Source organism: Stegostoma tigrinum, chromosome 24, assembly GCF_030684315.1.
Source record: "Stegostoma tigrinum isolate sSteTig4 chromosome 24, sSteTig4.hap1, whole genome shotgun sequence".
Classification (NCBI taxonomy): Eukaryota; Metazoa; Chordata; class Chondrichthyes; order Orectolobiformes; family Stegostomatidae; genus Stegostoma; species Stegostoma tigrinum.
The window spans coordinates 20,427,221-20,439,877 of record NC_081377.1 but is presented as its reverse complement, the minus strand read 5'-3'; the positions used below and the strand labels follow the sequence as shown (position 1 = coordinate 20,439,877).

Here is a 12,657-nt window from a genome sequence, read left to right as displayed (position 1 = left end):
TAATAAGGGCCACCTACCAACAGCCAACTTGGGGAAGGGGGCAGAGAGTGCAACGCTTAAAATTTACAAACCATCCGGCCATGACTGAGATGGCCACAGTTACCACCAAATAAAGATGTTTCCAAATTGGGGGGTGGGAAAAAAAAAAACGGAGAACGACACATGAAAAGCTTCAACAAAACGCCTTCTTCGACACCTCAAAAACAAACGGCATTAAAAGAAGAATGTGGCCATTTCAGAACCACGAGTACACTGCATCTTCCTACATGAAAGATGATTATCCTTCTAATATTAAGAGTAAAGGAAGAGGCAATAGAGAAATTGACTGGATAAAAACAAAGAACAAGAGGAGAAGCATTCACAACAGGAATAGTGTCATCCGTCCATAATGAAACGCATCCAAAGGAAATGTGAAAGCTCTGGACCAAAATCTTCCAATTCTCCCTGGACAGACTAAGAAATATATTAGTGGATTGAAAATGTTGCATATAAGCTCAAAGAGAGAGAAAAAGCATAAACCTGGCAGAAATAACAGACCAGTCAAACATTGGTGGTTGAAAAACATATCAAAGTAATCAAAAAGAAAATTAGCAAATTCTTGGAAAAGCAGTCCAATAAAAGAAAATCTATTGCCCAGCAATAAAATGAGAGATTGGCTTGTTTGATGCATTTACGGAGAGTGTGGAAGATGGAGTTGCAGCTAACAGTGTATATGAGCTTTCAAAGAACATTTTATAGGATATTGTACAGGGGAATCTGCTATAATGTGTGTTCTGGCAACATGGATTGGCTTTGTGATCAACAAATAAAGGAATGCTATTTCTAAAACGCGAACTTGCATTGGTTGTGATGCGATTCTATCAAATAGGTATTTTGCCGTCAGGAGGTCTTTGCTAAATGATACCTACAGTGTATTTGTACAATGCTGTGAATCCAAGTCCCAGAGAAATTCTCCGTCAACTTTCATTAAAACTGAAAATAAGAAGCCAGCAAGTCTGTTTATCGGGGTGTGGGGTGGGGGGCATGTGTTGTGTGTTGGGTGTAGTGAAAACTGGTGGTTCTAACTTACCTTGAAATAAAATACTGAGGCGCTCAGAACCTCTGTACAACAGGAGGCTCCTGCAGCCTATTTAAGTAAATCGTCAGGTCCCCATGGTTGATCTATGTTTCAACATGATGTTCCCACATTTGCTCAAAATCCCTCGATGCCCTTGTAGTCTAGTGATAAGATCGCTGTAGGGGTCTAAGTTGCTACGGCAACATACACATGTATATGTCACAGTTCGGAGCTATGGACAGTGGTGGTAGAGTCTCCAACGGTTTTTTTTTTAAGTCACATGGCTAACCAGGAGTCTCTCCCAATCTTATAGTCTGCTATAGGCAGTGATGGAAGAATTTGCCGATTGCTGTCAATCTTTTTAGTCACATTGTGAATGCACCTTCCCTGGCCATTAAGTTCTAAGGCAAGACTTGAACGTGGATCTTCTTGCTTACAGAGGCTTGTAACTTACACGACAAGATGTTAAAGACCTCGACAGCCACTGAAGTATTTTGAAGTGCAGTCATGGTAGAAGATGCAGCAGCTAATTTTCCCATAACACTCCCCCACAAATAACAAAAAGCAACATTGACCAGACAATCTGTCATTATGTTGCTGAGTAAGAGATAAGTACTGATCAGGACACCTGTGTAACTGTCCTGTACTTTTTGGAAATACTAAGGTTATAGCGTCAATCCGAGAAGGAGCTGCAAAGCCGCTAAGCCGCTGTCACAGTTGGACCAATAGTCTAAACAGATGCTGACAGCGGTGCTATCCTCGGAGTTACTTTTTTTGGTGGTCTGTCCCAACCCCCTTTTCCCTTTGGCCGAATCATTTACATCATGTGATTTTCTATAGCACAATGTTGCACTGGAACACAACCATCATGTTGTAGCAGTACCCCTTGCATAATAGACTAGTTAGCAAAACTAAAGCCCTTTGTAATGAAAAACAATGGATGTGTGCATACAAACTTGACTTTGGAGTAGAAAACTGCATAGTGATAAATGGCTATTCTTCAGGTGGTATAGAAATATGTCATGTTCAGGGTTGTTGTTAGGACCACTGTATTGAGATATTTTGACGATTTGGACTTGAACTTCTGGCAGTTATGATAAAATGGACAAACATGTTAGATAAAATTAAATGCACACAAGTGTGAAGTGTTATATTTTGGCAGGAACATTAGGAGAAGCAGTATAATGTTTATATTTTTAAGGGGAGTTGTACATATGTAAAGTCTTTGACAGTCACAGGACTAGTTGATCAGATTAATGAAAAAGGGCATTCAAGATATTTGACTTTTATAAACAGACGCACTGTGTACAAAACCACAGGTGGTTATGTCAAACCCTTATAAAATATTGGTTATCCTTAGTTGAATAGTGTTCATAATTAGCATGTGGGATTAATTACTTCAGTTATTTAAAGAAACTAGAGAAACCAAGTTTGTTTTTCCTCTAGCTTAGATAGCTGAGGGGAGAGTGGAGAGAAATCTAAACATTGTGACAGTTTTGATTGAATTTATTCAAGTAGCAAACTATTTCCATGGGCAGAACGGTGTCTAATGAAATCAGAAAGCACAGATTTAGGCAGAAATAGTAGAAATGACAAGGCCAAACTAATTATGCCATCCATTCCACACTCCCAGCACCTCCCCCACCCAACCTTGCTTTCATGGGATATGGACATTTCTGGAAAGATCAATATCTGCTTCCTATCCTGGTTTATCTTTGATAATGAGGATTGGAACCCAGGTGCAATAATAATTTTCAAAAAAGAACTGGCCAGCTGCTTGAAATAATCAAAACATTAGACAGCTTTGAGAAAGAGCAAAAAAGTGGGATTAACTGGATAGCTCTTTTAAAAAAGACAGCACAAACACATTGATGATCTTACAGCTACCTTCTGTGTTAGCTCATAATTCCAGAAAAGCTCAGCACCCAACAATGGACAATGGATGTAAAAATGAATAAAACCAGAGGATCAGTGGATTAGTGAAGACGATGAGTGTAAGATCTAAACTTCCAAACTGCAACAAACACACACTTATAGGTCAGTGTATCAACAGCTTCTTTGTTTGGGTAATAACCAAATTTATTTGCATTAAGGACAGAAGAAATGAGATTTCAAATAATAGGATGTAGATCCTAAATTTAAAAGCACTCTATGGTGGTTAATTTAAACACCTTGAATACATTAATTGGATCCAAACAAAATATGTCCTCTGTTTACTTCCTTGCTTCAGCTTCCTCCATCCAAGAAACATTCCCAGTTTTTTCCTTGCTCCATTTTCCTTCTCCGTTTTTTGTCTATCATTTCACAATGAAGAAAACTGCTCCTAGCCTCACTCATATTTCCCTGCACTGGCGGTCCTGGATGCCCATCTTCAGATCACTACACTGTGCTTAGTCTGTCCCCAAGCACCATTCTTGACCTTACAACTGTCAATTTTCTTCACTTCCAAGACAAAGCATCAGATATGGGTTCTCTTTCCTTGAACCTCCACATCCTCCTGTTTCCACCCAAAAAATTTCTATCCTTGGATTCTTCCATTTGCTTTCTTCTCATGTTGTTCCATCTGTGCTGTCCCATTCTACACAAACAATACATTTCAAAGATTCAGACTTGTCTTCTCCCCCTATTTTGCTTATTTGCCCCTTTTGCTGAAGCATTCATTCCAGTTTCGTACCCAATATTTACAAATTATTGGTTCCACCTTTTCCACCTCCCTTGCCTCGCTGAATGAAATGTTACTCAGTTACTTATCTTTCTCCTTATTGAAGAATTTTTTTTTCCAGACTTACATAAGGATTTTATCTGCCTTCAGACAAATTGTAACCTCCTACATTTGAGCCCCTACAATGACTGACATCACTATATAAAGTCTAAAGAACTCACGCTCTTCTATCCATGTCAGAAAGGTTCTTCACATACTGTCTGGAATGCTGTGTTTTGCAAAGGCAATCTTTGAGCCAAGAATATTTGCCTGCTAGCCAATTCATTAGCTAATCTCACTGTCCTTTGAGGGTTGACAACTGATCCAAAGGTTTAACTTTTTTCTTCCGATTGGATACTTTGAAATAGAGGTCATGTCTTCAATAAGGATCTTTTCAGGTAATCATGCATTTATGATTTATCAAATTCCTGCTAGCCAATGTATTATAGATGGAGTGTAGCATCAATCATCCATCATAAAAGGTTCCAACAGCACAGACTAAAGGAGGGGACAATAATGTACAATGTGGACAGTGCCACAAAAGACACTTCAGTTCATCCATCTTAAGAGAATCCCATTACTAAGGAGATGTTGACTGAAACCATAAATATATATTCAAATAATAGTAGTAGTATAAAATTACAGATACATTCCAGAAAAATGTTTGGAACAATTTATCACTTTGGAAACTGCTAATAAGTACCATGGACTGAGTTAAAAGAAACCTTACCTTAAAGTCTGCCAATTGCTGATTGATAACATCAACTTCTGCTCCCACCATCCCTTGCAATTCTTCACCCTCTTCTGCTTTAGTTAGGAGGCTATTCAGTTCTTTGAGTTTTTCATAGAAATCTTCAGCTCGTGAAACAGTCATCTCTACTTGCTCTTGTCTATTCCTCCCTCGTTCCAGTAGTTTACCACACTGTTTGCTCAAGGCTTCAAGCTCTCGGTTCAGGCCCTGCAAGTCTGGGCTGCCTTCTACTTCTAGCATCTGCCTGCATTCTTTTTCTGAAATTTCAATATCTTTCTTTAATTCTTTAAGTTTGTTTATGAATTGCTTAATATCATCAATCTGAGATTGCAAACTATCCAAATCTCTGCCAACAGGACTCATGCTGTCCAGTTCATCATCCAGGTCTGCAAGGTACGAAAACATCTCCCGTACACGGCTCTGAAAATGTCCAATTCCTTGAAGTTTGTTTTCCATTAATAAACAGCTTTCATCCACTCTTTGTTTTACATCACTATAATCTTGTTGAACAACTTCTGCTTGCTGTAGAAGCTGTGATGAATCTGCACCATCAGGGGCATCTTCTGCTAGTCCTTGGGCAAGGTCTCTCAGGTACTCTACTTGTGGCTCTAACATTTGCAAAGATTCCTGCCGTGTCCTTAGCTTTTCCAAATTCTTATTACTATAGGCTTGGGGTCCAAGAGCATCATATATTTCAAGCTGTTGCTTTGTACCATCAAGTTTCTTCTGAATGTTTTTCAGGGAATCCTGAAACTCCTTTAGCCTTTGAGCCATTTCCTCGATTGATTCACTCTTGGTTTGAAGATGCTCTGTAATAAGGTCCATTCTTTGATTTAAACCTGCTTTTTCATCCCTAATATCTTCTTCATTGACCTGACAAGACTCAACAAGCATATCAGCAGCAGTATTCATTATTTCCAGCAGGGAGTGGTGTTTCTCCACATCATGATGCAGATCTTTAGCATTAGCTAAAGAGGAGTTGAGTTGTCCTGGATCAACAGTGATCACCAGTTCTTTAATTTTAAATTCACAATCTTCAATCCATGGAAGCAAGTCTTCCACATGCTGTCTGTACTTTTGTGCTTTCTGCAAGCACTCTTTAAGTTTAGAATGTCTGCTTGTAACCAGTTTGGTGAGATTATTCCATTGTCCTTTAAGAGATGACAGCTGACTCTGAAGGATCATTTTTTCTTCCCCAGGTTGGGCACTTCGAAATAGAGCCTCTCCTTCAGCAAGAATCATCTCATACGAGCCTGAATGCTGATTCAGGCTCTTTTGGAACTCTTCCTGCTCACTTATCTGAGACTGTAAAATATCAAGGTTTGCAGACACAGGAGACCTTTGAGCATGTTCACTACATTTGTCATCTAGCCACAGCTTGAGTTCATCGAAGGTTTGTTGGAACTGCTGAGAACTGGCCAGAATTGTCTGAAGTTCGTTTATCCGATCACCTGTAAATAATAATGATCAACAATTTGTCAATTAATTTGGAAACATACACAATTCTAGTCATTTTCCATTGAATTGATATTTAAAATATTCTTAAATATCATCGCAATCCTGAAGTATCCGCAAGTATAGATATTATATATTTTATCTACAAAATATTTCAATTATTGATGGAACAGTTTGCCTTTTTCAATCCACTTCATGCACTGTAAAATTTTACTGATATTTTAAAGTGTATAACCAGACTTGCTGAATACAAGAGTTCAAAATAAGGCAATTTTAGTTGAAATCAAATGAAACAAGTCAATGATTATTACAAAAACAAGGTTTAAAAAGGACTACAATGTTTTGGCACTCACCTTATTTTTGGGATAAAACAAAACAGCCCCGTGAATTATTTTAAGTTTGCCTAACAATAGGCCTGCGTGACATGACTTAAATTAAAGGGTGACCCAGGTTGTTTTGCTGAAAAAGGAGGGACAAGGTGTATGCACCATATTTATGGAGACAAGTCTGACTACTAACGTCCCAGGAAGGTGTTCATTGTGCTGAGTTGTAAACAATTATGCTTTGAACTGCCCAGTTTTTCCCGCCCATCATTAAAGACAGTTGGTGTCTTTGGCATAGGTAATCAGCATTTCTGTCTGGAAACAAAATTCATGTGATTCACCTTGCCACAGAGTTGGATTTTGAAAGCAGAAGCATTCCTAAAATACACTTGCAAATCCAAGTCACAATGTGTCTGGTCTTCAGCAGCTATTGCTTATCCCCCATCTTTGTCCCAAACTTGCTCCAAGTGGGCAACTTGCAACTTTTCCTGCCTGTCAGGAAGATGGGTAAACTGGGTCAGTGGCAAATTGAGGTCTTCAATTGACTCGAGGGTCTTAATTGGAGGAGAGACCAGAAAGGCCCAAAGGGACCTTCTTACTCAGCACATAAATCCAAAATTGGTGAGAAGATGGGTTGGTGGAAAGGGGTATCTCTCCAGGGTTGACTCAGAGAGCTATTTAAAAATTAAAGAACTACTGATGCTGAAAACATGAAGCAAAAACAAATTGCTGGAGAAACTCAACACCTGTGCAGAGTTGACAGTTCAAGTCCAATGAAGAGGTATCAGAATTGGAACATGAACTCTGGTTTCCTCCCATAGATACTGCCAGACCTGAAATTTCTGCTTTTGTTTCGTCCAGTTATATGGCTTTCTTGCCACGAACAGGGAGGGAATAATTATGTCCCTAGTATGGCTAATTGGCCACGTGCCAGAACGTAGATTTGGCCTAAAACTAACTGAACCAAGTAATGGGTAACAAACTGGAATATTAATCACAGGGATAAAGGAGGAAATCCACTTTTAGAGTATTTTAACAAAAGTAGCAATTAAAAGGTAAATATCAAATAAACATCCAATTAATCTGGGTCAGAACAGCTTCATGGTTCTTGTGATAACAATGATAAAGCTATTAGTTGTAACTTCTATCATGCACTTAATCTGATGCAAAGCCTTCAGCCAGTCAAAGAGTTGGCTGAAAAATATTAGCTGGGTCTCTTCCATCTCTTAGAGAAAGCGGTCAATTGAAACTGCTTCAGATAGCTGTAGATTGCAGACTTTTCAGCCGAGTTTCCATATATATTGGTGGAAGAGTGGATGGCTTCCGTAATAAAATAAATCCATAATAATTTCAAAAATTACAGTACTGTTTTTTCAATACATCTGTCAGAATAAACTGGTTTTAAATTGTGTTACACAAATTCCAATGCCTACCTGCTCTCTCTACAAGACCATTAAATGGCATTACGACTGCTTCTAGGCGCTTCCGAAGTTCATCTTTTAAATACTGTTCACCAACGAGAGAAGACAGGTTATCAGAGAGAATCTGTGCCTGTTCAATATGCTCCTTTTGCTGTTCCAAATCTGAGCGAATTTCACTGATTTCTTCAAGTTGCTGTTTGACAACATCTGGCTGAGTACTAATCACAGCCTGGTTGTTTAGTTTATCACAGAGAATCTTGACTTTGTCAGTGAGCTGCTGCAGTAGCTCTTGGTACTCTGTACTCTTGGCTATGGCTTGATCAATTTGACTGGAACGATTGCTGAGCTGATTGGTAAGTTTATTCCATTTGCCATTAATAGCTTTGTGCTGATCGCTCAGCTGGCTGTCAGGAGGAGATACATCTCCAGATGCACAGAGTATGCCTTCTGCTGCTTTGTTTAGTTGCTCATACTGGGGCTTACGAGTCTCAAATTCTTTCAACATAAACTGTCACAAACAAAGTTTTTAAATTAGAGATATCAGGAATAATTTCATATACAATCTTTGCATTGCATCCTTAAATAATATTGATATTTCTAGGTTCTTAGTTTTACCTGTACTTGTTGTTTCTGAGCACGCAGCATATTTGGATCAATTGATAGAGGACCCAGTACACTCATCATTAACTCCTTCTCTGATAGCCATGGACTGAGCTGTGATTCTGTATTCTGGAATCTTGAGAGCAGATTGGCTGATTCCTCAAGTTTTTGTTGTCTTTCAGTTACTGTCTGATTGGCATGAGTCCACTTTGACTCTAAACAAAGATAACATGACTATAATGATTTAATCAGAGAAAAGCACAATGGAATATTAGAGATAGTAAGAACTGCCAATGCTGGAGGCTGAGTTAACAGTGTGGAGCTGGAGGAACACAGCAGGCCAGGCAGCATCAGAGGTGCAGGAAAGCTGACGTTTCGGGTCAAGACCCTTGTTCTGAAAGTTTTCTGAAGAAGGGTCTCGACCCGAAATGTCAGCTTTCCTGCTCCTCTGACGCTGCCTGGCTTGCTATGTTCCTCCAGCTACACACTTATCCATGGAATATTATATCCATTGATTTGTGCTGTGACAAAACCATAATGCATTTCATTAAAATAGTTGTACTTATTCATGCATTATAAAGTTATACTGTAGGATTGTACATCAAATGTTGATAAATACAACTTCAGAACTATAGTTAAAATAATATTCTAGACCAAATAGCTAATCACGTTTCCAAAGCAAGCCATAAACACAAATTTAAATGAATACAAATACCTCAAACGGCATTACCCAAAATAAGTTCACGAGTAGAACTGAAATCTTCCTACCTAAATGAGATTTAAATCTCAACTCCAAACTTCTAGCAGGAATCAGTGTTTGAGTACCTCAAGAGTCAGAAATCTGAACATTTTGGTCAATGCTGTCACTTTTCCCCAATTTTCACGCATTATCCCTCCTGTTTTAAGTAGAGTAACTGACGAGGAAATACAATTAAAAGGGCAAACAATGTTCCCCCAATAACTGATCTAAATGATCATTCAGCACGGATAAGCTTATACAATTGATAAAAGGATTGCTACTGCATTGTGTAGATCCTCTCAACTGAATACAACTTCATTCTAAGTTTGGGAGGAAAAACAAACTGCATCTCCGCATATACCATCATAAATATGTTGTGTTGACATGTACTCATTCACATAATTGTATACAGCAACTACAGGAATACATTCTAACCATCCCTCCTCCCACCCTTCCATGATATTCACATTTACACATCTCCAGCTGGTATCAAGTTTTTCCTCTTCACATCTACATTATCTGTTAATTTGGCATGAACCAGGAATCAGACCAGAAACTTATACATTAATAGAAATGCATGAAGCATGTTGTACCATATTCAGTTCAGTGACCAGATTATTTCAATTAATTCCCCTGGCTTAGATTTTTTTTCTTTTATTTTCCCTCTACTTCCTGGAATATCATTATAGAATTAGACATTCCCTCCTTATGTTGAAATTACATTTTGAAAGCAGACTATTCAGCCTAACTAATTTCATGTTCTTCTATCTTCAGGTCAGTTCCTCTGTTGCTTTATTTGTTTCAAGGGGGAGGTATTCCATCCCAAATACATGAATATCCACACTATATCATACTTGCTTTACCTATTTGTTCTAGCACTTCTGTTAACTTCTTTGCTTCTGGTGAATCTGGATTTTTTTTCAATAAGTCATGTAAAGTCTTTTTCAGCTTCTCAACTTTTCCAGAATTCTGTTCAAGCTCAACAAGAAATGCCTAACAACGAAAGGAGTTTAGTGATCAACAACTTTGTAAACTTGCACTTACTAAAATACAGTATTATTTCTGACATTTTGAAATATTCATTTATCATAGAATTACCTAGTAGCACAATTACACAAGATGGTAAGCTCTTGAACAATCACATATACTTTGTTTTTAGACCTCATTTTATGTAACAAATTGCACAAAATTAAAATCCAGCCAGAATATGACTAGAACCTAAATAAAATTGAAATCATTAAAAGGAATAAAAAAAATTAAATATATCTCATACTATCTGGCTAAAAAAACTTTTCAACTTGTTTACGTTCTGATCAGTGTACAAAAAGTAACAGAGACAGAAATTGGAGCTTTGGTTTCTTAAATACGAGAAGACATAGCTCACGAATGCAATCTATGTACTTCACGAGGTCACAAAAACTGTTACCTTTGCTCATTAACCCATCTACATTTGAGAGCAAGTCAAGCTAAAGTAAGCTGAATTACATTTGTTTCTCAAATTGAGAGTGTTTATTCACACATATCAGGACTGAAAATTCAGGCCTTCAGATGAAGTTATACAATTTGGTGACCTCAGCTTGCATTGAAGAACTGAGCCTTCACAGTAATTAACCTTATGAATGTTCCTGAAGTTCAGACTCAAAATGCTCAATCTGAATGAGCAAATGAAGATGGAACACATTTTATTTTGCTCCAAAACAAAAAACCTGACAAGTTAACTGGCCTATTTCCTTCCAATTGTTTCCCCTGATCAACGTAACTAGCTCCTCCTTTTCCTTTCTCACTAAAGCCAACAGCATCCAGTTATAGAGATAATCGGAACTGCAGATGCTGGAGAATCCAAGATAATAAAGTGTGAAGCTGGATGAACACAGCAGGCCAAGCAGCATCTCAGGAGCACAAAAGCTGACGTTTCGGGCCTAGGCCCTTCATCAGAGAAGGGGATGGGGTGAGGGTTCTGAAATAAATAGGGAGGCGGGGGGAGAGAGAGAGGCGGTCCGCCTCTCCCTATTTATTCCAGAACACTCACCCTATCCCCTTCTCTGATGAAGGGCCTAGGCCCGAAACGTCAGCTTTTGTGCTCCTGAGATGCTGCTTGGCCTGCTGTGTTCATCTAGCTTCACACTTTCTCTAGCATCCAGTTGTATACTGAAAAATAATGGGAAATCAGTTTCAGAAGTTTAATTTGCTATAATATCATAATAATTTAAGTGAGGTATTAGTGGCAATGTGGGACTACATTTATACTATCAATTAAGTTGTTACATTCACCTTGTTTTGCTCTACTTGTGTTTTCACAGCTTGAGCTTTAGCTGGTGACGAATTCAAGCTGGTCAAGGAATGCTCTTTTAACTCTAGCCATTTCATAACAGAATTGGTTTCTTCTTGAATCTCTTGTATTTGTCGAATTGTGGCCTGAAGGTGGTCCTGACATTCCTCTAGTATATTTCCAAGGGTCTTATAATCATGATTCACATCAGAGACACTTTGTTGAATTTCTGCAAAATCTACAAAAGGCAGATACAGTGGAAAAGTAAACAACTGGCCAAAAGGAGACAAATTTAGTTTGTAGCACCATGATCTTTAGAGGATTAGAGAAATCTTCAAATGATGAATCAATTATTGTGAAATTATATGTATCAATGCATGATATTTACAAATAATGGTTTGTCTACTGTTCCAGAAATGTATGGCTGTACATTTGATTTTTAAAAGACAATCTATATATTCTTAAAAGTCTAATTTGCTTTCAGACTCCTAAAACTTTCTACTTTTATAACTTCACTTGGCAATTTCAGCTGACAGCATGCATTAGCTACAAGCAAGGGAAGAACAACAATATACTACTTTAAAGATAGTAAGAACTGCCGATGCTGGAGTCTGAGATAACAGTGTGGAGCCATCCTCTTCAGAAAACTTTCTGAAGGATCACGACCCGAAAAGTCAGCTTTCCTGCTCCTCTGATGCTGCCTGGCCTGCCGTGTTCTTCCAGCTCCACAGTGTGCACTCGACTACTTTAGGCTTTATTTGGAAGCTGTTCCAAACATGTTTATATAGCAGTGACGAGGATACGGTCCAGTCCAAGGAATCATGTGACAAGTTTTTTTATTCAAGTGTTACTAAATATCCTTGTATAACTGACAATTTAAAAATATTTGACAATGTCACATTCCTTTTATCTGGAGAAACTCATACAATTAAAAAGGGTTACTCCACAAATATCAATTATGGTTTTTCCTTAAAGAATGATTGTTTAGGTTGTAAAACAAGTACCCAATTAAATTGGGACATTAGAAATGTTGTCAACCAAAGCTTGTATTCCAGTACACGTAAGGGTACAATAAATTAATTAGTAATATTTGATTTTACCCGCATTCACATTCCTCTATGAATTCACTCATGGAGAAAGATAGTTGAAAATGCAACAGAAACACACCTCAGATTTCCTACTTTCTCACCTTTGTTTCGGTGGTACCCATTCATACTAGGTGCAGTCACTCCACCATTCATCATTACAGAACCTGAGTAAACAACAGGGAGACATAACAGTGCACAGGACAGCCAGTATTAGGAACAAAGCTGAGCACAGACATAGGCTCCATCAGCAAGA

General features: G+C 38.2%; 1 protein-coding gene across 19 annotated transcripts in view; it reads right to left on the bottom strand.

Moving 5' to 3' along the window:
- macf1a (microtubule actin crosslinking factor 1a) overlaps nt 1–12,657 on the bottom strand; it is a 545,346-nt gene that overhangs the window by 142,910 nt on the left and 389,779 nt on the right. For 17 of the 19 annotated variants that reach the window (XM_059654271.1, XM_059654278.1, XM_059654275.1 and 14 more), the window contains 6 exons: nt 12,506–12,568; nt 11,319–11,554; nt 9,911–10,040; nt 8,324–8,523; nt 7,721–8,216; nt 4,489–5,960 (listed from right to left, as the gene is read on the bottom strand). In XM_059654271.1, the coding sequence (XP_059510254.1) occupies nt 4,489–5,960; nt 7,721–8,216; nt 8,324–8,523; nt 9,911–10,040; nt 11,319–11,554; nt 12,506–12,568 (2,597 nt within the window). The remainder of the gene's footprint in view (nt 1–4,488; nt 5,961–7,720; nt 8,217–8,323; nt 8,524–9,910; nt 10,041–11,318; nt 11,555–12,505; nt 12,569–12,657) is intronic. The other 2 variants (XM_059654274.1, XM_059654286.1) reach the window with 1 other exon arrangement.